General features: G+C 40.5%; 1 protein-coding gene across 2 annotated transcripts in view; it reads left to right on the top strand.

Moving 5' to 3' along the window:
• Positions 1 to 25,933, top strand: part of PARP4 (poly(ADP-ribose) polymerase family member 4) — a 103,202-nt gene that overhangs the window by 61,835 nt on the left and 15,434 nt on the right. For both annotated transcript variants that reach the window (XM_053564069.1, XM_053564068.1), the window contains exons 24-30: positions 209 to 396; positions 2,575 to 2,674; positions 4,198 to 4,368; positions 4,642 to 4,722; positions 9,294 to 9,374; positions 10,725 to 10,820; positions 11,868 to 11,990. In XM_053564069.1, the coding sequence (XP_053420044.1) occupies positions 209 to 396; positions 2,575 to 2,674; positions 4,198 to 4,368; positions 4,642 to 4,722; positions 9,294 to 9,374; positions 10,725 to 10,820; positions 11,868 to 11,990 (840 nt within the window). The remainder of the gene's footprint in view (positions 1 to 208; positions 397 to 2,574; positions 2,675 to 4,197; positions 4,369 to 4,641; positions 4,723 to 9,293; positions 9,375 to 10,724; positions 10,821 to 11,867; positions 11,991 to 25,933) is intronic.

Raw genomic sequence — 25,933 nt, 5'->3', positions numbered from 1 at the left:
ATCATATGGATATAATAGTTCTCTGGAAACTGTAAAAGTCAAATAAGTGCCAAGTGATAACATTATGACCTGAAATAAACTATTCCACAAATGTATAATTACAGGCAAATGATATGTTCTCTAAACCCTCTTTGGGAGACTTAAATTATAACAAATGATGAATATACCTAAAAAAGCAGTACATAATCTTTCACTTCATTTCCTCCAGTCTGCCACACCTACCATGGGGAACACAGATTTCTGGAAAACGCTCCGATATTTAGGTTTATTGTACCCTTCCCAAGTGTCACGGAACATTCTCCTTGTGTCTGATGGGCATCTCCAGAATGAGAGGCTGACGTTGCAGCTTGTGAAGAGAAGCCTCCCTCACACCAGGTTGTTCACCTGCGGTGTTGGGTGAGTCCCAGAGAGCTGATCATTGTTCAAGGCCCAGGTGAAAAGATGACCTGCAGGGAGGTCTATTTGCCTAGATACACATATAGTGTAGCTTCTACAGGGCGGGTTGCTGGGATCTGGGCTCCAGGCCAGATGCCTGGGTCTCACACCCACAAGGGCTATTCATTAGCTGTGATCTTGGACAAGTGGCTCAACTTCTTACATGAGAAAAGAAGACAGTTATGCAAACACCTGCCTCATCAGGGTCACTGTGAAGATTAATTGAGCTCATGTATAGAAAGTGCTCTGTTTTGACAGACAATAAGCTCCAAGTCTGTGTCAGATGCTATTATTTTGCATAAAGACCCAAATTTCCAGCCTTCCCTGAGAACCTGGACTGGGGCTAGGGCTGTGGCTTTGCACCCCGCCTGGTGGCTTCCTTCTCACACCTCTTTTCCGGCTGCCTGAGCATTTGCACTCTCAAACTCTCTAGTGTGGGTAGAATCTGTCCCAGGGGGCCAAACCCCTGGGTTATTGGAATTTCCCCTCCCCAATTAAAGGTCAGCCTTTGCTTGCACTAAGGTGTGTGGCATGTGTGTAAGGAGTACACCCCAAAAAGGAGCTACTCCTCCCGCCTTCCCTTCATGAGGACACTGTACCAGGTGATCACCAGGTGTCTCTAACTCTGAGGTACAGCACAGGGGGACCTCCATTAACACACTGGTGGGGCCAGGCCCAGCCTGTCCTGCCCAAGATGAGATCCAGAGCAGAAGACCCCAGTGCCCCTCACTGGTGTGTACCCTAGGCCACACCTGTCTGTCCCAAGGTCTCATTTCTTCTGCCCCCACCTCAGTCCCATCTCCACATTCTATAGTCTTTAGTGGGGGTCTAATGGGGCATCACATACCAACCAGGAAACTATCCAGCTGGTGCTGCTCCCCTAGGAGGGTTCCTGTTGGGACTTTCTAGCTGAGGGTGTGGACTCAGGTGACAGTGGTACCACTTCTCCCAGCCACAGGAGCCAACACCTGCTCAGGCCTTCTTTTTTCTACTCTCTTTGTTTCTCCTTCCTCACTCAGGGCCTGGGACAGAGATGGGGTTTTCCCAAGACCTTGGGAGGAAATAAGGGGGTGTGATGGTGAATCCAACCAGGGTGGGCAGTTGGAGAGCCTGAGGTCTCCAAGAATGCACGATTCTTTCTACCTTCTCCCTAGTGTAAGGACTGAAAAATTCCAACCAGCCTTACTGGCTGACTGATCTGCAAAATACAAATAAGCCCCGCCTCAAGGATTTTCTAGTCAATGTTAATGATCATAAAAATCTAGTGTTTATTAATAGGCTAAAATAAATTTCCGAAACAATTTCATAAGTTCTTTCTCTGAAAAATAATTGATCATTCCTTTAACATCTGGAGGAACCCCTCTAAGAAAGGAGTTCTTAAAAGTTGTAGAATTATTGTTGAGAGGAACATAATAGGACACTCGTCATGAAAATATCGAAGATGTTCTTTGCTAGAGTGAGTTACGTCTTGATACCTTTTGCTATGTAGATATGTATCAAATTTTAAGAGGTAAATTTTTAACTCTTTTGCCAGTTTTTGACTTTTAGGATCAGAGTCAAGTAACTTTGGTATTTATTTATTTATTTATTTTTTTATTAAATCATAGCTGTGTACATTAATGCAATCATGGTACAATGTACTGGTTTTATATACAATTTGAAATATTTTCATCAAACTGGTTAACATAGCCTTCATGGCATTTTCTTAGTTATTGTGTTGTGACATTTATATTCTACATTTAGTAAATTTCACATGTACCCTTGTAAGATGCACCAACTTTTGTTATTTATTGAAAGTAGGTTGATATCTTTATCAGCATTCTGATACCTTTTGGGTTTGTTTATTCTAAGAACCATCTATCTAATCCCTTTGGTAAAATAGAGGTCAAGAATTTTGAAATAACTATTGTGAAAGATAAAGATAAGTTCTTGGACATATGGCATCTTAAATTAGACAAACCTTCAGAGGATTCCTACTGTTTTCATTTAATCTCTTTAACCTCAGCTACAGAAGAGTAAATTTTTTCTTCGGATAATGTGTCTCTCCCATTTAGATTTATGCTTTCTCAGCTTTGTTAACATGTATTTCAAAAAATGTTTCTAAAATGTCTTGAATGTTAACACATGAAATGTGTTCAGTTCTACAGCAAATCATCATGTCTTAAGGACTTTGTCCCAGTGTGGTGCCGGAGTATTTGAATATTTTAACACAAAATCCAAACATCGTTGGAAAAAACAGGTAGGATTTTTAAAAACATGTCTAATTTTATGTGTACATGCGGAAATACTGTTTTCTTACAAGTCTAAGTGATAATAACTTCTGTGTGTTTTCAAATGGACAGGGGAACTATAAAGAGACAAAAGCCATCAAAGCTGTGAGCCCCTGCCCTCAGCTACCACAAATGTGGCACCTACGAGGAACATAGCAAATATGTACTTGATTGAGTCATTCTCCTAGCTAATATTAAAAGTTTGGTTTGTGGGTGGCGCCTGTGGCTCAATGGAGTAGGGCCCTGGCCCTATATACCAGAGGTGATGGGTTCAAACCCAGCCCCAGCCAAAAACTACAAAAAAAAAAAAAAAAAAAAGTTTGATTTCTGCCTTATAAAGTGTCATTAATTTTTTAAAATTAAGTATTATACATGTGTTGTTGGGATTAATTTTTTATAATAAAATATACATAAAATTGACCATTTTAACCATTTTAAGTGTATATTTCAGTGTAGTAGTATTAAATATTCACAGTGTTTTTCAACCATCACCATTGTCTATTTCCAAATATTTTCATCATCCCAAATAGAAACTCTGCCTCTATTGTATAATAACTCTCCATTTCTCTCCTCCCAGCCCCTGTTAAATCTGTTCTACTTTTTGTCCGAATCTGACTATTCTCCATACTTCAAATAAATAGAATCATATAGCATTTGTCTTTTTATGACTGCCCTATGTAACTTGGCATAATGTATTCAAAGTTCATCTGTGTTGTAGCACGTGTCAGAATGTCCTTCCTTTTTAAAGCCAAATAGACTATTGATTGTATTTATGTTCCACATTGAGATTTTTTTCATTCATCCATTGGTCATTGAGGGACATCTGGGTTATTTCTACCTTTTGGGTGTTGTGATAATGCTGCTGTGAATGTGAGGGCACAAGCATCGGTTTGAGGCCTCACTTTCAATTATTTTGAACATATGCCTAGAAGTCAGATTGATTGCTGGTCATTCATTCTGTGTTTAGTTTTTTGAGGAACCACCATACCATCTTCCACAACGGTGCCATTTTACCTTCCCATCAGCACAAGGCTTCCAATTTCTTCACATGCTCACCAACATCCGTTATTTTGTGGGGTTTTTTTTAATAATAGCCATCCTAATATTTGTGATGTTATACATCATTGTAGTTTTGATTTTCAGTCCCCTGATGACTAGTAATGATGAGCATCTTTTCACGTGCTTATTGACCAGTTGTATATCTTCTTTGGGGAAATGTTTATTCAAGTCCCTTGTAGGATTAATTTTTATAACTGGAATCTACTCATACCAAAGTTATATTTCGGATGCTTTGTAAATTTAAATGATGTGATAATGGTATTATTAAAAATTCTATTTAAAATCTTTTTGGAAAAGTACCCTGTAACAAGGAGGAGGAAAGAAATCAAAGAGCTACCAAATCCCCAAAGGATAGAATATAAACTTTGTTTTGTGTTAAGTAACTTTTCTGGATATAATACTAAAAGAGAAACAATTGCTTTTTTATAAATAGATAGAAGACCAGATGACCAGGTTGCATTCTCCCAGTTGTCATTCTGTCTCCGTTAAATGGCAGCAACTTAGTGCAGATGCACTGGAGCTGTTGCAGGCTCCAGCCCAGGTGCCATCCTTGTTCCACGGTGACCGACTCCTTGTCTATGGGTTTATTCCTCATTGTATGCAGGTAGGAAGGCACACCATCTGTTACCCTATTGGAAGATCAGTAGATCAATCTATTTTGCTAATGACTTTATTTTCCCTTTTCTATTCCTTCTCCTTCTTACTGGTAGATATTATGAGAACATAGGTGGTGGTTAGCCAAGGCCAAGCTGGGGGCAGGGTGTGTTCTAACTTCCATGGAAATGGGAAAGGAAATCACTGAAATAATTGCTATTAAACTAACCAAGCCATTGTGGAATAGAAAAGCTAATGAGGGATTAATTTTCCCCTGTTTCAGGCAACTCTGCATGCACTAATTCAAGAGAAAGAATTTCATACAATGGTGTCAACTACTGAGCTTCAGAAGACAACAGGAACTGTAAGACTCAAAACTTCAACTAGGGACCATTGTTTGAAAGTTATGGCTTTAAATTTCTGTATACACTGTCCATGTACTTCCTTAGTTGTTGTTTTCTTGTGTTGACATTTCAACACGCAGTATGGATGTGGGAATCTGTACAAATGGGGACACTTTCCTTTAGTTTCTTATGTGGCAGTTTCTTACTTGAGGACTTGGGACATCAGTAGGTATGAATGACTGCAATTTAATATGGCTTTTCATGCATGAAAAACTTTCAGGGAGGTTTTCAAAGATCTTCACAACTCAGTAAAAGTTAAGTGCCACTGGTCTGCCTTGACATTTAAAAATATTAATTATTAGCTGGGTGTGGTGGCACATGTCTGTAGTCCCAGGTGCTTAAGAGGCTGCAACAGGAGTATAGCTTGAGCCCAGGAATTTGAGGCCACCCTGAGCAACATAACAAGATCTTGCCTCTAAGGGAAAAAAGGTATTAATTATAACACTACTAGACTAAGAGTAAACAATATCTATATTATGGATGTGTTTATTATATCTTTAGATTAAAAGCAAATGAATTATGAAAGAAGAAACTCCTGTTTCTTCTAGATTCACAATGTTTCTGGTTCAGGTATGTGTGGTTTCCTCCACACTGACCAATTCTCCAACACCAGTTGTGTGTTCTACAATTTTTTTTTTTCAAGAGATAGGGTCTCACTTTGTCACCCAGGCTAGAATACAGTGGTGTGATCATGGCTTACTATAATCTCAAATTTCTGGGCTCAAGTAATCTTCCCATTTCAGCCTCGCAAGTAACTGGGAAAAGTGGGACAACAAATGCACACCACTGCACCCAGATAATTTTTCTATTTTTTGTAGGGATGGAGTCTCACTTATTGCCCAGGCTGGTCTCAACTTCCTAGGCTTAAGCAATCCTCTTGCCTCTGCCTCCCAAAATGCTAGGATTATAGGAGTGAGCGAATGCACCCAGCCTGTCCTATAATTTAGTTCAATCCTGACAGTAACTGCCTGGTGTTGGCATAGACACCCTCATGGTAATGGCTCAGCCCCATAAGACTGCCTCCCACTTGAGACTCTAGTCTCAAGTTGTGGGTCTCCAGGTTACTTACGCTTCTCTCTGACTTGGCTTAAGGTTCCCATGACCCTTCAGAGGTTCAGTATTTTGTTATAACAGCTCAGAGAACTCAGGACAATAGTTTTCTATTACTGATATATTCCAAAGGACATTATAAAGGGTACAAATGAACATCCAGATGAAGAGGCACATAGGTGAGGTCTGAAAGAGGCTCAAGCACAGGAGATTCTGTCCTGTGTGGAGCTGGGGTACCACCACCCACCTGGCACGTGGATGCCAACCAGAAGCTCCCTGAACTCCTTCAGTAGGAGTTTTTAATGTGGGCTTCATTAAGGGCCTAATTAATTAAATCTTTGGCCTTTGGTGATTAACTCTCCCTTCCCTGGAGCTTGGGGATGGGGTTGAGAGTTCCAACCCTCTCATCTCATGGTTGGTTCCTCCACAACCAGCCCACACCCTGGGGACGTTCCCAAAGTCACCTCGTTGACATAAACTCAGGTGTGCTTGATAGGGGCTTGTTACAAATACATAGGTATATTTATTATTATATCTGTAGGAAAGTTCAAACTTCCCCTCTGAACATTCATTATTTGAGTCTATAAACTGATAATAGATTAACAGGAGAAAATCATGCAAATGTATTTATCTGCACAGGAGTCACGTGAGACTAAAAGTAGGGCCAGATGACTGAAGGGATGGGACTCTGGCACCCATGGGGAGAGGGAGGTGGTTTGTGGGAAGGTGTAGGAAGGACAACAGGGTGAGCAAAGGCTGTCTTGTTATGAAGTCTGCCAGGCAGCAGCCCTCAGAAAGAATGGAAGGCAGCCTGTCATGACAGTTTCTCTGTCACATCTTCAAATTGTCAGATTTTAGCCTCCTGTTTTTTTTTTTTTTTTTTTTGAGACAGTCTCACTTTATCACCCTCGGTAGAGTGCCATGGCGTCACAGCTCACAGCAACCTCCAACTCCTGGGCTTAGGCAATTCTCTTGCCTCAGCCTCCCCAGTAGCTGGGACTACAGGCGCCTGGCTATTTTTTTTTGTTGGAGTTTGGCCCGGGCTGGGTTTGAACCCACCATCCTTGTTATATGGGGCCAGCGCCCCACTCACTGAGCCACAGGTGCCACCCGAGCCTCCTTTTTCTGTAAATTTATCTTTCATAGATTGGGAAGAGGCAGATCATAAGGTCTCGGAGAAAACCTGTTTGCATCTCCTGCTTACTTCACTGATTTAGGTTTCCTCTGCAGATGCAACTCTCCCTACAGAAAGACAGCCTTGCAGAGCTATTCCTGTGTCTGCAGCCCCACTGAATAGTCATCTCAAGATGTGCCAAGGAAATACATTTTGAGGCAGCATATTTTGGTTTCCCACATATCACAATGTCACAAATTAATACCAAAAATTTGCAGCGTTTGCTTTTGAATCCACTATAGTTTTTTTTTTGTTTCGTTTTGTGTTTTAGAGACAGAGTCTCACTTTATCGCCCTCAGTATAGTGCTGTGGCATTACAACTCACAGCAACCTCCAGCTCTTGGGCTTAGGCGATTCTCTTGTCTCAGCCCCCCGAGTAGCTGGGACTAGGGGCACCCGCCACAATGCCCAGCTATTTTGTTGTTGTTGTTGCAGCTTGGCCAGGACCGGGCTTGAACCCGCCATCTTGCGTATATGAGGCCGGCACCCTACTCACTGAGCCACAATCGCCGCCCGAATCCACTATAGTTTAACCTTGAGAATTCCTAACCTATATGTGCCAGTTTGTTATTCAGAGTATTTGTATAACCAGATAAATCATTTCCCAGACATTGCTGATTTTTTTTTTTTTTTAAATGTAGCTTACTTTTTGGAACCAAGTCAATATGATTGACGTACTACTTGGCAGTGACTTACGTGTAGGACTTAAAGGAAGCTGTATATTGCCTTAAAAATTGGATCTGGAGGAAATAAAGTAAAGGATTTTACCAGAGAAGAGGTCATATTCCGTAATATCATAATCTTTATAGTTGTTCTTCCTCTATGAACCATGGCCTTGTCAGTGACAAAATTGTAAGAGTTGGAATTATTGCAAATCAATTCCATTTCTTAGTCATTTGAGAAGAAATTCCTTGTGGTGTTCCCGAGGTCCCACCATGCAGAGCGCAGACCTCATGCATGGGGGTCATCCAACACCAAGCTAGTTCATCCTAGAGCAGAAGAGCAGTTTTGAATTTGTGAAGTAAATTGAATTGCCAAAATGGTTTTTTTATAGAAAAGGCAAAACTCTAGGGACAGAAAACAGATGAGATGTTGCCAGGGCTGGTGATAACTGCAAAGAGGTATGCGGGGACTGTTTGGGGTGATGGGAATTTTATGTATCTCCACTTCACTGGTGGTCACCCAGCTGTATATATTCGTTAACACTTGTCAAACTGTATACCTTTTTTTCTGAGAGAGAGTCTCACTATGTCACCCTGGGTAGAGTGCCGTAGCGTCACAGCTCACAGCAACCTCAAACTCTAAGGCTTGAGCAATTCTCTTGCCTCAGCCTCCCAGGTAGCTAGGACTATAAGCGCCCGCCACAATGCCTAGCTATTTTTTGTTGCAGTTGTCATTGTTGTTTAGCTGGTCCGGACCAGGTTCGAACCTGTCCGGGTGTTGCCGTAACCACTGTGCTATGGACACCAAGCCAAACTGTATACATTTTAAGTAATTTTTTTTTTTTTTTTTTTACTAAAACACTCAGTGGGAAAAAATAAAAATAAAAATATATTTAGCCAGGTGGCGGTGACTCATGTTTGTAATCCTAGCAGTCTGGGAGGCCAAGGGAGGTGGATTGCTTGAGATTAGAAGTTCGAAACCAGCCTGAGCAAGAGCAAGACCCTGTCTATAAAACTAGCCAGGAGTTGTGCTAGGCACCTGTAGTCCCAGCTATTGGGAGGCTAAGGTAAGAGGATTGCTCAAACCCAGAGGTTTGAGATTGCTGTGAGCTGTGATGCCATGGCATTCTACCCAGAGTGACAGAGTAAGATTCTATCTCAAAAAAAAAATATTTTTAATCAAAAAACAAAACAAAACAAAACAAACAAAAAAAAAGGTTAAAAACACATAGTTGCATCTTGGTGACTGTAGCTCAGTGGCTAGGGTGCTAGCCACATACACCAGAGCTGGTGGGTTTGAACCCAGCCCAGGCCTGCCGAACAACAATGACAAGTACAACAAAAAACTAGCTGGGCGTTGTGGCAGGCACCTGTAGTCCCAGCTACTTGGGAGTCTGAGCCAAGAGAATCACTTAAACCCGAGAGTTGGTGGTTACTGTAAGCTGTGATGCCGTGGCACTCTACTCAGGCGACAAAGTGAGATTATGTCTCAAAAAACAAAACAAAACTAAACAGTATAGTTGGTACCAGTAAAAGGATGACTTTTACTACATAGAGTTATACCTCATTTTTTAAAATTGTGTTTTATGCAAGTCTTTATTTAGAAACCATTTAAATCTTTTTTTTCTTTGTTGCTTAAACACAGATAATTCACAAGTTGACAGCACGTGCTCTAATCAGAGATTATGAAGATGGCATTCTTCATGAAGATGAAACCAGTCATGAGGTTTGTTCTTTCTAAAGTAAAAACTGTTATGCATTATTCTGGATCACTCTTAAATTGATTAATCTCTTGATATGTAAAATGAGGCCGGCTAGATGAGTGTCAGGGGCATTCATCACTGGTATCTGTGACATCTGTGCCCAGGGCTTGGGGTGCACAATAAATGTTTGTGGAATGAATTAATAAAAGAAAGGATGTCAGGGTTTCCTGAGAAATCTGTGATACCACCCATCAGAAAGAGGCCCATCATCTCAGATCATATGCTATAGCCATTTTACTGCTGTGAAGCCCGGCTACAGGGTGGTGAGTGACCTGCCTACAGATATACAGCAGAGCCAAAGCCCATGACTTCTCCCAGGGAGGGCCCTGGCAGAGGATTCTGCTCAACCAGCCCTCCAGGATCTTCCAGCTGGCCTCTCAGGGACTATGGTCTTAACTGAGGTTGGGAGTATTAGTCTTCAATGGCATCCCCAGGAGAGGGTGTCACTGTGCCATGAAGGGCCCGGGATACCCTCACAGACAGACACATTTGGTGATAAATAGCCTGGTGCCTTCACTGTTCTCCTTGAGTGCTATGGGATTAGCAGCCTTTGTCTTCTGTTTTATTTGAGGTCCATTATACTGCACAAGTCACTAACTCTCCAAATTCCTCAGCTTTAAAATGGGAGCCACAGACTATAAAAGAATGAGGAAGCTCACTGCATATGAGAGTTCTTTCTGAACTACAGAGAGCTATATAATTAAGAATTTCCTTTCTTTTTTTTTTTGTTTTTGTGAGACAGTTTCACTGTGTCACCCTTGGTATAGAGTACTGTTAAAGCATAGCTCACGGCAACCTCAAACTCTTGGGCTCAAGCAATTCTCTTGCCTCAGACTTCCTAGTAGCTGGGACTACAGGAGCCCACCACAATGTCCAGCTATTTTTTTGTTTGTTTGTTTAGCAGGCCTGGGCTGGGTTTGAACCCACTAGCTCCAGTGCACATGGCTGGCATCCTAACCACTGAGTGAAGCACCCAGCCTTCCTGTTTTTTTTTTTTGTGGTTTTTGGCCGGGGCTGGGTTTGAACCTGCCACCTCCGGCATATGGGACCGGCACCCTACTCCTTGAGCCACAGGCGCTGTTTTGTTTTGTTTTTTTTTATTAACGACTTAGCTATGTCATTTGATCCAATTTTGCAGGAAACGTTTAGTTCTGTTTAAGATATATAAAGAAAACCCTTAACTACTAATTATAAAATGACTTAGTATCATAGAAAAACAGCTTTTTAGATGATTGAATACCCTTTTAATTGGTCATACATAGGTAACTAGAAATAAAACAGGATGTGATTTAATTTGTTTTATTCCATTTTAGATGAAGAAACAAATCTTGAAATCTGTGATTATTAAACTCAGTAAAGAAAACTCTCTCATAACACAATTCACAAGCTTTGTGGCAGTTGAAAAAAGGGTATGTATTGTTTTAATTCATGGTTAAATTATTTCATTTACTTTTCCACATTAAGAAAGTCACTCTTGGGTGGCGCCTGTGGCTCAAGGAGTAGGGCGCCGGTCCCATATGCCAGAGGTGGTGGGTTCAAACCCAGCCCTGGCCAAAAAAAAAAAAAAAAGAAAGTCACTCTTGTTCAGATGGTTAATGACAACCCCCATGCCCTGGACCATGACACAGGACACAGAGAGGCCAGCAGGCCCCATGGGTCAGCGCCTTCCATTTTCAGAAGGCCTTGATGTTGGGACTTAGGATGATGTTTCTAAATTAATTGTATGCGTTATCATTTAATTTTAGTTTAGCTTAGTCTTTTTCTTTTCTTTTTTTTTTTTTTTGAGACAGAGTCTCACTTTGTTGCTCCAGGCTACAGGGTGGCAGTGTTACAGGTCAAAGCAACCTCACACTCCTGAGCTCAAGCAATCTTCTTGCCTTAGGCTCCTGAGTAGCTGGGACTACAAGTGCCTGCCAGGACACTCAGTTAGTTTTTCTATTTTCAGTGGAGACCAGATCTTGCTCTTGCTCAGGCTGGTCTCGAACTCTCAGGAGTTCAAGCAATTCACCCACTTCCGCTTCCCACAGTGCTATGATTACAAGCGTAAGCCACCTCGCCCAGCCTGTGTTACTATTTTAAATGTTATAATTATTAATTAGCTACATGTATATTTTAAAGATATACTACAATTTTGATAAGTTTTTGGCAACTTCTCATCCTGTATTTATCTCATCCTTAAAAAGAAAAATAAGAAAGGCCTGGGTTTCCCTTACTCTCTAAGAAGCCCTTTCTGTTTCATACATTTAAGGAGAAAATACAGGTAAAGCACTTAACCCAGCACCAGGCACAAAGGAGCATTCCTTAAGTAAGAAGCCACACAACCAAGAGGCTTCCCAGGACACAGGATTCAGTCTTACAGGCAAATAGACCCAAACCAACATCAACAGGCTTTAGAATGTATAATAATCAATTAAATGATGTCTGTTTTGATTTAACCCAGTTGTGATTCAATACAGGATGATAATGAGTCACCTTTTCCTAATGTGCCAAATGTGTCTGAACTTATTGCCAAAGAAGATGTGGACCTTCTGCCATACATAAGTTGGCAAGGGGAGCACCAAGATGCTGGCGTGACACAGGTAAATGCTGATCACCAAATAAATCCATAATGTGCTCTCATCTTTTCATGATGATGAAGGGAACCCTTTGCTAAAATAACTTTCTTATTACCTGGACATGTAGAAATTGTTGTCTCCCTGATGATGGAGAATACTGACACATTTATAAAGGTGTGGTTGCATTACTGAAACCGTCATACCTAAATGTAGCTGTAAAGTACAAAAAGAGAACACATATGGCTATGCTTCACTCGTGGACAAATAAACTGTCATACCAGAAGCTACAGTAGTAATGTAGAAATTAGAATTAATCTAAATTCACCACTAAGATTTTTTAAAGTTGATAATACTTTATACTATGGCCCTTATAACCAGAAACATAATAGAAATTGAGTAATATGGCTTAAATAAAAATTAGAAAGCATAGTCAAAAGCAAAAAAAACAAACAATACTGAAAGACCCTTAGGTTATCCAGGTTAAAGGAGTAAAATTTCCAAAATTTAAGAATTTAGATCTCTCAAAACTTGCTTTTAGGGAAAGAGAGAAAGGGAGAGAGAAATAAAGAAGGAAAAGAAAGAAAGAAATTTTAAAAAAGAATTTAGAATCTAAGGGAAAAAATACCTGAAGAGAGAATTTTTGAGAAAATAAAATGTACACAGTATTCATTTGATCTACCTTTTTGTGTGTTTTTTTTTTGAGACAGAGTCTCACTTGGTCACCCTGGATAGAGTGCCATGGCATCATAGCTCACCGTAACCTCAAACTATTAGGTTCAAGCGATCCTTTTGCCTCAGCCTCCCAAGTAGCTGGGACTACAGGTGCCCACCACAATGCCTGGCTATTTTTCCGAGGTGCGGTCTCACTCTTGCTCAGGCTAGTCTTGAACTTGTGAGCTCAGGCAATCCACCTGCCTCTGCCTCCCAAGTGTTGGGATTACAGGTGTTCTTTGATCCACTTTAAAATGACTATGTTAGTAAAACAATATTAAAAAGTACTTTAGACATCATTCATTCACTTTGCTCATAAAAATCAGTTTGATATCTTTTGGAATGATAAATAATGAAAGAGAGAAAGGAAGAAAGAGAAAGGTAAAGTGTGTTTCCTCAACTCTTCGTGCGGTATTTTTGGTTTTATTTTATAGCTGTCTATAAAAGAAAGGGGAGAAGATAGTAACTTCATATAATACCTTGCTTCCACTCCTGTCTGGATTCACGCCTGGGTCTCACCCTCCTACTGGATAGAAGGGAAGTTGGAATCCCCACAGAACACAATGAGCCAGGGTACAAATGAACCAAAACTAGATCAAAAAGCTAACATCCAGGAGATCTTTGAATGGTGTTTTGAAAAACTGAAAGAAGTTTAGACATTCAAGAAGTAAGACCCAAAGACAATGATGAACTGGGGTAAAAAATATTGCAATAATGGTGGTGCCCGTAACTCAGTAGGTGCACTGGCCACATAAACCAAGGCTGGTGGGTTCAAACCCTGCCTGGGCCAGCTAAAACAACAATGACAACTGCAACAAAAAAATAGCTGGGTGTTGTGGCAGGCACCTGAAGTCCCAGCAACTTGGGAGGCTGAGGCAAGAGAATTGCTTAAGCCCAAGAGTTTGAGGTTGCTGTGAGCTATGATGTCACAGCACTCTACCCAGGGCGACAAAGTGAGACTCTGCCATAAATAAATAAATAAATAAAACAAATAAATGAACTTTAAGAAAACATGAAGAGTGGGGATTTGGGAGAGCAGAAGATAAGTTCAGCCAGGAACAGGGAGCCCTACAGTCTTACCCGCAGGTGTGCTAGGTGCTGACAGCGCTGTGGTCTCCAGGCAAAGGGGTTGAAGGTGGTTGAAGGAAGTGAGGGACAGAGCTGAGGACCATGAGTCTCACTCTAACTTCATGAGGGGCCATTGGAGGCCATATTCTGGAGGAAAAAACCTCTGATGGAAAACTAAGAATCAACTGTTTATCCTTGATACAAAAGAAACTTAATTGTTAAAATGGGCCCTCAAAAATATGTATTTATTTTACATGTGTGTCAAAAACACAACCCAAAAGATGTTCTAAAAATGGATAGTGGTGATGGTTGCACAGCAGTCTGAATATGCTGAGCCCAGTAAATTGCAAAAATGTTTACAATGGTACATTTTGTTTTATGTATTTTACCACAATAAAAAATTAAGAAAACAAAACCCACATAGGCACCCTGCCATATACATATGTACCTATACCAACTCACAGAAAAGGTCTGTAAGGATATATGTCAAACAGATCACATGTGAGATTACTGTGGTTTTTATTTTCTTTTTTGTATCTACCTGTATTTTCTTTCCTTTCTTTCTTTCTTTCTTGTTTCTTTTTTTTTCTGAGACAGACTATGTTGCCCTTGATAGAGTGCTGTGACATCATAGCTCACAGCAAACTCCAACTCGTGGGCTTTAGTGATTCTCTTGCCTTAGCCTCTCAAGTTGCTGGAGTCCCGCCACAATGCCTGGCTATATTTCTGTTGCAGTTGTCATTGTTTAGCAGGCCTGGGCCGGGTTTGAACCTACCAACCCCAATGTATGTGGCTGGTGCCCTAACCATTGAGCCACAGGCACTGAGCCTCTACCTGTATTTTCTAATTTTCTGATCATGAACATGTATTGTTCATGGAAGTTTTTCAAATTGTCACCAAAATTTGTTCTAAAGTTTTTGGGGTTTTAGTATGAAATAATATATTATTATGTAATATTATTATATTTCATAATAATATTTTATATTATTTCATAATAATTTTGCAAATACTTTGGACCTCGATACTTCCAAATCCAAAGATGACAGATGAAAAATGTTGATTTCCAATTAACTTGATCACTTGAAAGTTTTTATTATAGTTACAATGATGTTTCTGAATGAATCATCTTATTTAGCTAAAATAGCAAAGCCTTTGTGACTCTCCCTCACAGTCTGCTTTACTTGCTAACATCCCCCTAGGAGGTTTTTTAGTTGAATCCAGCGATGGGGCAGCACCAGGGCGTGAAAAGAGCCCTGGAATTCTGGTCTGCTAGTGTAGGCTCTAGCGGCCCTCACATCTGTCAAGTCACACAGGCTGTAGGAGTGCTTAAGCCTACCAGGTCCTTCCCACTCCTGCAAGCACATTAAAAAGTGCTTGGCAGTGAGCGGCAGAGATTTTATGAAAATAACTTCCAATCGAGCGGCGCCTGTGGCTCAGTCAGTAAGGCGCCGGCCCCATATACCGAGGGTGGCGGGTTCAAACCCGGCCCCGGCCAAACTGCAACCAAAAAATAGCCGGGTGTTGTGGCGGGCGCCTGTAGTCCCAGCTACTCGGGAGGCTGAGGCAAGAGAATCGCTTAAGCCCAGGAGTTGGAGGTTGCTGTGAGCTGTGTGAGGCCACGGCACTCTACCGAGGGCCATAAAGTGAGACTCTGTCTCTACAAAAAAAAAAAAAAAAAGAAAATAACTTCCAATCTATGTTTTTTAAGTAAATTATTTGAAAAGTCATTTGAAAAAAAATTAAACCAGATGCAGTGGCTCCCACCTGTAATCCTAGCATCTGGGAGCCGGAGACCAGCAGATTGCTTGTGCACAGGAGTTCGAGACCAGCCTGAGCAAGAGTGGGACCCTGTCTTTAAAAATAACTTGGCGTTGGGTGGCTCCTGTGACTCAAAGGAGTAGGGCGCTGGCCCCATATGCCGGAGGTGGCAGATTCAAACCCAGCCCCAGCCAAAACCGCAAAAAAAAAAAAAAAAAAGAATATTAAGAATTATAAAAAAAAAAATAATAAAATAACTGGGTGTTGTAAGGGCTGCCTGTAGTCTCAGCTGCTTAGGATGCTGAGACAAGAAGATCACTTGAGCCCAGGATTTTGAAGTTACTGGGAGTTATGACACCATGTCACTTTATGGAGGACAATATAGTGAGACTCTGTCTCAAAAATTAAAAATTGTTTTAACTGTTGTTAGTAGCAAATTGAGTACAGGGACATGGCAGCTGTGCCAGGAGCTCACACTGTTCCCCAGGGGTACACTGTGGATTTGAAGGGGAAGAGGAGGAAAGTGAGGAATTTTAAAGAGTCATACTGAGAAATATGAGTTTGTTTATTTATTTTTTGATAGTCACATGGTTCAAAACCCAAACAACATAAGAAGGGAGACAGGACCCCTTGAACTCATTTGCTGTCTGCGTGTTAGTCCCCAGTAGCGCCTATGGTCCTGGGGTCCTGAATGAGCCAGCTGTATGGTCCCCGTGTGCGCGCAGGTATATCTGTACTTTGGAAATACGTATTAAAGAACAACTTTGTTGTAATCCTAGCATTCTGGGAGGCTGAAGTGGTGGATTGCTTGAGCTCAGGGGTTTGAGACCGGCCAGCAAGAGCCAGACCCAGACCCAGTCTCTACTAAAAAAAAAAAAAAAATAGTTAGGTGTCATGGCGGGCCTCTGTAGTCCCAGTTACTCAGGAGGTTGAGGCAAAAGGATCACTTGAGCCCAAGAGACGGAGGTAGCTGTTAGCCACAGTATTCTACCCAGGGTGACAGAGTGAGACTCTTCTACCCAGGGTGTTAGACTCTGTCTGAAAAAAAAAAAAAAAAAAGCTTTGTTATTTTTATGGCTGAATAGCATTACATCATGTGGACATGCTGGAATTTAGGCTTTTATCTATGGACAATTTGGTTTGTTTCCTGTCTGTTGTCTGTAACAGGCCACAGTGAAGAACCTACATGCAGGTTATTTCTCATGTGCTGTAGTAGGTGTGTCTGTGGGATAGATCTATAGCATCCGGAAGCTATAACATCCATCAGCAGGTGGATGAATAAACAACTTGTAATATAGCCATATGATGAAATACTACTCAGCAGTAAAAGAAAGAGTTGACTATTGACACGTCCCTGAGGAAAAGAAGTCAAACTAAGAATAGATACTATATGATTCAGTTGTTATGAAATATACACCAAATAATCTATAACTACTGAAAGCAGGCCACATTCCTCCCATTCCTGGGAAGGAATGAGGTGAATTACAAAAGAATACAACAAATATTTTAGGAGTGATAGATATGTTAACTCTCCTGATTGTGATAATGGTTTTGTGAATGTATACTTATGTAAGAATTCATCAAATTGTATACATTAAGCATGCAGTTTGCTGAATATCAATTATACCTAAATAAGTCTGTTTTGAACATTGCTTTTTATCATTGGGGATTCATTGAGAATACAAGAGACCAGGTTACACTAATTGCATTTGTTAGGCAAAGTCCCTCTTATAACTGTGTCTTGCCCCCAAAAGTTATGTCACACCAGGACCGCACCCCCTCCCTCCTTTCCTCTCTGCTCTTCCTTTACCCCACCCCCTCCCTCCTTCTCTCTCTCTGTCTCTCTGTCTCTCTCACTGCTCTCCCCTTCCCCCACCCCCCACCGTGTACTAGGTCATTAATTGTCCTCATATCAAAATTGAGTACACCGGATTCATGCGTCTCCATTCTAGTGATGCTTCACTAAGAATAATGTCTTCCACTTCCATCCAGGTGGAAAAGCTATAAAGTCTCTCTTTTTTTTTGCAGTTTTTTTTGTCTGGGGCCGGGTTTGAACCCGCCACCTCCGATATATGGGGCCGGCGCCCTACTCCTTTGAGCCACAGGCGCCGCCCCCAAGCCTCCATTTTTTTAATGGCTGAATAGTATTCCATGGTGTACATACACCACAATTTGTTAATCCATTCCTGGGTTGGTGGGCATTTAGGCTGTTTCTACATTTTGGCAATTGTAAACTGAGCTGCAATAAACAGTCTAATGCAAGTGTCCTTATGATAAAAGGATTTTTTTTCCTTCTGGGTAGATGCCCAGTAATGGGATTGCAGGATCAAAAGGGAGGTCTAGCTTGAGTTCTTTGAGGGTTCTCCATACTGCCTTCCAAAAAAGTTGTACTAGTTTGCAGTCCCACCAGCAGTGTAAAAGTGTTCCTTTCTCTCCACATCCACGCCAACATCTGCAGTTTTGAGTTTGTGATTTGGGCCATTCTTGCTGGGGTTAGATGGTATCCCAGGATTGTTTTTTTTTTTTTTTTGTAGAGACAGAGTCTCACTGTACCGCCCTCGGGTAGAGTGCCGTGGCGTCACACGGCTCACAGCAATCTCTAACTCTTGGGCTTACGCGATTCTCTTGCCTCAGCCTCCCGAGCAGCTGGGACTACAGGCGCCCGCCACAATGCCCAGCTATTTTTTTGTTGCAGTTTGGCCGGGGCTGGGTTTGAACCCACCACCCTCGGCATATGGGGCTGGCGCCCTACTCACTGAGCCACAGGCGCCGCCCCCCAGGATTGTTTTGATTTGCATTTCTCTAATAGATAGGGACAATGAGCATTTTTTCATATGTTTGCTAGCCATTTGTCTTTCTTTTTTTTTTTTTTTTTTTGAGACAGAGCCTCAAGCTGTCACTCTGGGTAGAGTGCTGTGACATCACAGCTCACAGCAACCTCCAACTCCAGGGCTCAACCAATTCTCCTGCCTCTGCCTCCCAAGTAGCTGGGACTACAGGCGCCTGCCACAATGCCTGGCTATTTTTTGGTTGCAGCCGTCATTGTTGTTTGGTGGGCCTGGGCTGGATTCAAACCCATCAGCTCAGGTGTATGTGGCTGGCGCCTTAGCCCCTTCAGCCACAGGTGCCTAGCCCATTTGTCTGTCTGCTTTAGAGAAGGTTCTATTCATGTCTCTTGCCCATTGATATGTGGGATTGTTGTCTTTTTTTCTTGTGGGATTAATTTGAGTTCTCTATAGATTCCTAGTTATCAAGCTTTTGTCTGATTCAAAATATGCAAATATTCTTTCCCATTGCGTAGGTTGTCGATTTGCTTTGGTTGTTGTCTCCTTAGCTGTACAGAAGCTTTTCAGTTTAATGAAGTCCCATTTGTTTATTTTTGTTGTTGTTGCAATCGCCATGGCAGTCTTCTTCATGAAGTCTTTCCCCAGACCGATATCTTCTAGTGTTTTTCCTGTTTTCTTTGAGGATTTTTATTGTTGCATGCCTTAAATTGAAGTCCTTTATCCATCGTGAATCAATTTTTGTGAGTGGAGAAAGGTGTGGATCCAGTTTCAGTCCTTTACATGCGGATATCCAGTTCTTCCAGCACCATTTATTGACTAGGGATTCTTTCCCCCTGTGTATGTTTTTGTTTGGTTTATTGAAGATTAGGTGGTTGTAAGATGTTAGTTTCTTTTCCTGGTTTTCTATTCAATTCCAAATGTCTATGTCTCCATTTTTGTGCCAGTACTGTGCTGTTTGACTTGATTTTAGGCTTTGTAGTACAGCCTAAATCTGGTATGCTGATGCCCCCAGCTTTGTTTTTATTACTAAGAACTGCCTTAGCTATACAGGGATTTTTCTGGTTCCATACAAATTGCAGAATCATTTTTTCTAAGTCTTGGAAGTACGATGTTGGTATTTTAATAGGGATGGCATTGAATTGGTAGATTGCTTTGGGAAGTATAGACATTTTAAAAATGTTGATTCTTCCCAGTCATGAGCATGGTAGGTTCTTCCATTTGCTAATATCCTCTGCTATTTCTTTTCTTAGGGTTTCATAATTTTTTTTGTTTTGAACATTTTAATTAGCTCTAATCAGATTATTGTGTATATAGAGGCATATCAATTCCACTCCCATGAATAGCATGGGAAAGAGGCTGTTCAGGGGTGTCTAGTCTGCAGCCTGCAGGCCACATGCAGATTATGTGAGGATTGTTTTGCTTTTATTTGGTGTCGGCTATAGAAAAAATTATGCATGGACCTTTTTTTGCTCATCAGCTTTCATTAGTGTTTGTGTATTGAAATGTGTGAACTAAGAAAACTCTTCTTCAATGTGCAACAGAGAAGAAAACAGATTTGGAACCCTGAAAGTTTAGTTCCTCTATTATTCAAATTTATGATCTTTGCACATCTGATAGATGAAAAATATATTGGTGACATTTTAATTTTCACTTTTTTATGATTGAAGAGGAGACTGTTTTGTATTTTTGCGGGCCCTACATAAGGGCTCTTGTATTGCCTGTTCGTGTCTTTTACCTTTTTTTATTGAGGTGTTAGTCATTTCCATATTTGCTTTAGGAAAACTTTAGATGTTAGGGAAATTAGCCCTTTATGATATGAGTTGTAAAAATTTATTTCCTAGTTTGCTGTTTGTATTTTGATGTTCCTTATTATCCTCTTATCGTGCAGATTTTTAAATGGAGTCAAACTTTAAATCTTTGGGTTTTTTTCTTTTTGTTTTGTGTTGTGATTTCATCATGTCTAGAAATACCTTACCTATTTAGAGATTATACTTTTCAATTTTTCCCCTTTATTTCATTGGTTCTATGTTTTCATTCTTTTTTTTTTTTTTTTTGAGACAGAGTCTTACTGTGTCGCCCTTGGTAGAGTGCCATGGCATCACAGCTCACAGCAACATCAAACTCTTGGGCTTAAGCCAGGGGTTCTCAACCTTCCTAATGCTGCGACCCTTTAATACAGTTCCTGTGGGTCATGACCCACATGTTGAGAACTGCTGGCTTAAGCGATTCTCTTGGCTCAGTCTCCTGAGTAGCTGGGACTACAGGCGCCTGCCACAATGCCTAGCTACTTTCTTGTTGCTGTTGTCACCCTTTGCTGGCCCAGGCCAGCCTCGAACCCACCACCCTTGGTGCATGTGGTTGGCACCATAACCACTGTGCCACTGAGCAAACCTTACATTCGTTTTGATCCAACTGGAATTTATCCTGGTATAGAAGTATGGAACCAACTTTATTCTTTTCCTAATGGCTACCCATAGTTCTCAGCATCATTTATTGAATACTTCTTTTCCTTCCATTGACTTAAAATCTCAGCTTTATTCTCTACTAAATTCCCACATATTAGGAGCTGGACTATCTACTCTGTTCCATTGATCTATCTGATACAATTAAAATTTTATAAATGGCTTTAATATCTAATAAGTCTAGTCCAATATTATTGTCTTTTTTTAGTTTGCTTGTCTAATTAAAAAAAATTTAACTGGGCTGGGTGTGGTGGCTCATGCCTCTAATCCTAGCACTTTGGGAGGTCGAGGCAGGAAGATTGCTTGAGCTCAGAAATTTAAGAGATTAGCAGCTAAGTAACAGATTCCTTACAACTGGGCACAGTGAGACTGGGGAGAGAAGACTCCAGGCATCTCTGGCTGTTGGGATCTGCCCAGAAACACCCTCTGGGGACACAGGGAGTCAGCAAGAGACTTCTGGATCCCATGAGGAAGACAAAAGCAGTGGAGAACTGTCTTCTCATCCTTCTGGTCCTGTACCAAAAGGACTCATCAAAACCCTGGTCCAGAGGCACAGTAACTTAAAGACCAAGGGGAAGTGAAAGAAAAATTAGGGCAAGGAAACATAAAACACTCATGAGGAAGAATCAGCAGAAAAATCTTGGCAACATGAAAAACCAGTCCAAAGCAACCCCCATAAGGAACTGTGAGGAAGCTACTGCAGAGGATTCCACCTATAAAGAAATTTTAGAAATGACAGAAAGGGAATTTAGAATACAGATGATGAAAACAATGAAGGAAATGATGGAAACAATGAAGGAAACTGTTGCTAAAGTGGAAAATAACCAAAAGGAATCCAAAAACAGAATCAAATAAGAAATGAACGATATGAAGAATATAGAAAGGATATAGCAGAGCTGAAGGAACTGAAACAGTCAATTAGGGAACTTAAAGATCCAACAGAATGTATCAACAACAGATTAGACCTACAGAAGAAAGAATCTCAGAGATAGAGGACAAAACTCTTGAGATAACTCAGATAGTTAAAGAGGAAGAAAAGAAGAGAGAAAAAGCAGAACATTCACTGACAGAATTATGGGACTTTATGAAGCGTTCAAACATACGAGTTATAAGTATCCCAGAAGGGGAAGAAGAATGCCCTAGGGGAATGGAAGTCATACTAAAGAATATTACAAATCAAAATTTCCCAAATATCACCAAAGATTCTGACACACTCCTTTCAGAGGGATATCAGACCCCAGGTCACCTCAACTCTAACAGAGCTTGTCTAAGATACATTGTGATGAACCTATCCAAAATCTAGACAAAAGAAAAGATTCTTCAAGCTGCTAGGAATAAGCATCAGTTGACTAGAGGGCCAAATCCATCAGGGTGACTGCAGACTTCTCTAATGAAACTTTTCAAGCAAGAAGACAATGGTCATCTACCTTTAATCTACATAAACAGAACAAATTCCAGACCAGAATTCTATATCCTGTTAAGTTAAGCTTTAAAATTGACGGAGGAATCAAAACATTTACTGATATACAAACATTGAGGAAATTCGCCACAACAAGACCAGCTCTACAGGAATTACTTCAACCTGTTCTACACACTGACCATCACAATGGATCAACAGCAAAGTAAGAACTCAGAAATTAAAGGACAGAACCTAACTTCCACAATGATGCAAAAGATAAAACTAAGCAATGGACTCTCACAAAATAAGATGAATAGAATACTACCACACTTACCAAACATCTCAATAAATGTTAATGGCTTTAATTCCCCACTGAAGAGGCACAGATTGGCTGACTAGATTAAAAAACACAAGCCATCCATTTGCTGTCTGCAGGAAACACACCTGGCTTCAAAAGACAAATTAAAACTCTGAGTTAAGGGTTGGAAGACAATTTTTCAGGTAAATGGAATTCAGAAGAAAAGAGGAGTTGCAATCTTATTTTCAGATACATGTGGATTTAAAGCAAGTAAAGTCAAAAAAGACAAAGATGGTCACTTTCTATTGGTCAAGGGAAAAATACAACAAGAAGACGTTTCAATTCAAAATATTTATGCACCCAATTTAAATGCTCCCAGATTTTTGAAATAGACCTTACTCAGTCTGAGCAATATGATATCCTATGATACCATAATAACAGGGGGCTTTAACACTCCTCTTACAGAGCTGGATAGATCCTCTAAACAGAAATTAAATCAAGATATAAGAGACTTAAATGAGACCCTAGAACAACTGTGCTTGATAGATGTGTATAGAACACTTTATCCCAAAGATAAAGAATATACATTCTTCTCATCACCCCATGGAACATTCTCCAAAATTGATCACATCCCAGGACACAAAACAAACCTCAACAGAATCAAAAGAATTGACATTTTACCTTGTATCTTCTCAGACCACAAGGCACTAAAGGTGGAACTCAGCTCCAACAAAAACGTTCACAAGGCATGGAAATTAAACAACCTTCTGTTGAATGACAGATGGGTGCAGGAAGAAATAAAACAAGAAATCACTAACTTCCTTGAGCATAACAACAATGAGGACACAAGCTACCAAAACCTGTGGGATACTGCAAAAGCAGTTCTGAGAGGAGAACTTATCGCTTTAGATGACTACATTCAAAAAACAGAAAGAGAGCACATCAACAAACTCACAAACCATATTATGGAATTAGAAAAAGAAGAACAGGGCGGCGCCTGTGGCTCAGCGGGTAGGGCACTGGCCCCATATGCCGAGGGTGGTGGGTTCAAACCCAGCCGCCACCAAACTGCAACAAAAAAATAGCCAGGCGTTGTGGCAGGCGCCTGTAGTCCCAGCTACTTGGGAGGCTGAGTCAAGAGAATCGCCTAAGACCAAGGATTTGGAGGTTGCTGTGAGCTGTGTGACGCCACAGCACTCTACTGAGGGTGATAAGGTGAGACTCTGTCTCTACAAAAAAAAAAAAAAAAAGAAAAAGAAGAACAATCTAAGCCTAAACCCAGCAGAAGAAAAGAAATCTCCATAATTAAATCAGAGATCAACGAAATTGAAAACAAAAGAATCTTTCAGAAAATTAATGAAACAAGGAGTTGGTTTTTTGAAAAATTAAATAAAATAGATAATAAACCTTTGGCCAGACTAACTAGAAATAGAAAAGTAAAATCTCTAGTAACCTCAATCAGAAATGATAAAGTAGAAATTACGACTGATGCCACAGATATACAAGAGATCATCTCTGTATACTACCAGAAACTCTATGCCCAGAAATTTGACAATGTGAAGGAAATGGATCAATATTTGGAATCACACCCTCTCCCTAGACTTAGTCAGGAAGAAATAGAGCTCCTGAACAGACAAATTTTAAGCACTGAGATCAAAGAAACAATAAAAAAGCTTCCAACAAAACAATGCCCTGGTCCAGATGGCTTCACACCAGAATTCTATCAAACCTTCAAGGAAGAGCTTATTCACATACTGCAGAAATTATTCCAAAAAATTGAGGAGGAAGGAATCTTCCCCAACACATTCTATGAAGCAAACGTCACCCTGATACCAAAACCAGGAAAAGACCCAACTAAAAAGGAGAATTTCAGACCAATTTCACTACTGCATACAGATGCAAAAATTCTCAACAAAATCCTAGCCAATAGATTACAGCTCATCAAAAAAGTCATACATCATGATGAAATAGGTTTCATTCCAGGGATGCAAGGCTGGTCTAACATACGCAAGTCCATAAACGTTATCCACCATATTAATAGAAGCAAAAACAAAGATCATATGATCCTCTCAATAGATGCAGAAAAAGCATTCAATAAAATCCAGCATCCTTTTCCCTCTTACTTTTTTTTTCTTTTTTTTTTTTTGAGACAGAGTCTCACTTTGTTGCCTTCAGTAGAGTGCTGTGGCATCACAGCTCACAGCAACCACCACCTCTTGGGCTTAGGCTATTCTCTTACCTCAGCCTCCTGAGAAGCTGGGACCACAGGTGTCCACCACAATGCTATTTTTTTTGTTGCAGTTTGGCCGGTGCCGGGTTCAAACCCGCCACCCTCGGTACATGGGGCCAGCGCCCTACTCACTGAGCCACAGGCACCGCCCTCCAGCATCCTTTTCTAATTAGAACACTGAAGAGTATAGGCATACGTGGCACATTTCTGAAACTGATTGAAGCTATCTATGAGAAACCCACAGCTAATATTTTCCTGAATGAAGTAAAACTGAAAGCTTCTACTCTTAGAACTGGAACAAGATAAGGTTATCCTTTGTCACCATTACTATTCAATATAGTGCTGTAAGTTCTAATCCATAGAATTAGGCAAGACAAGGAAATAAAGGGCATTCAAATGGGAGCAGAGGAGGTCAAACTCTCCCTCTTTGTTGATGATATTATCTTATACTTATAGAACCCCAAAGACTCAACCACAAGACTCCTAGAAGTCATCAAAAAGTACAGTAATGTCTCAGGATATAAAATCAATGTCCACAAGTTAGTAGCCTTTGTATCTGGCAATAACAGTCAAGATGAGAGCATAATTAAGGGCACAACTCCCTTCACCATAGCTTCAAAGAAAATGAAATACCTAGGAATATACCTAACAAAGGAGATGAAGGACCTCTATAAAGAAAATTATGAAACCCAAGAAAGGAAATAGTAGAGGATATTAACAATTGGAAGAGCATAACATGCTCATGGATGGGCAGAATCAACATTGTTAAAATGTCTATACTTCCCAAAGCAATCTACCAATTCAATGCCATCCCTATTAAAATACCAACATCGTACTTTCAAGACTTAGAAAAAAATGATTCTGCATTTTGTATGGAACCAGAAAAAAACCTGTATAGCTAAGGCAGTTCTTAGTAATAAAAACAAAGCCGGGGGCATCAGCATACCAGATTTAGGCTGTACTACAAAGCCTAAAATCAAGTCAATCAGCATAGTACTGGCACAAAAATGGAGACATAGACATTTGGAATTGAATAGAAAACCAGGAAAAGAAACTAACATCTTACAACCACCTAATCTTCAATAAACCAAACAAAAACATACACAGGGGGAAAGAATCCCTAGTCAATAAATGGTGCTGGGAGAACTGGATATCCGCATGTAAAAGACTGAAACTGGATCCACACCTTTCTCCACTCACAAAAATTGATTCACGATGGATAAAGGACTTCAATTTAAGGCATGCAACAATAAAA

The sequence above is a fragment of the Nycticebus coucang genome, chromosome 15, assembly GCF_027406575.1.
Source record: "Nycticebus coucang isolate mNycCou1 chromosome 15, mNycCou1.pri, whole genome shotgun sequence".
Taxonomy (NCBI): Eukaryota; Metazoa; Chordata; class Mammalia; order Primates; family Lorisidae; genus Nycticebus; species Nycticebus coucang.
This window is presented reverse-complemented; position numbering and strand designations above follow the sequence as displayed.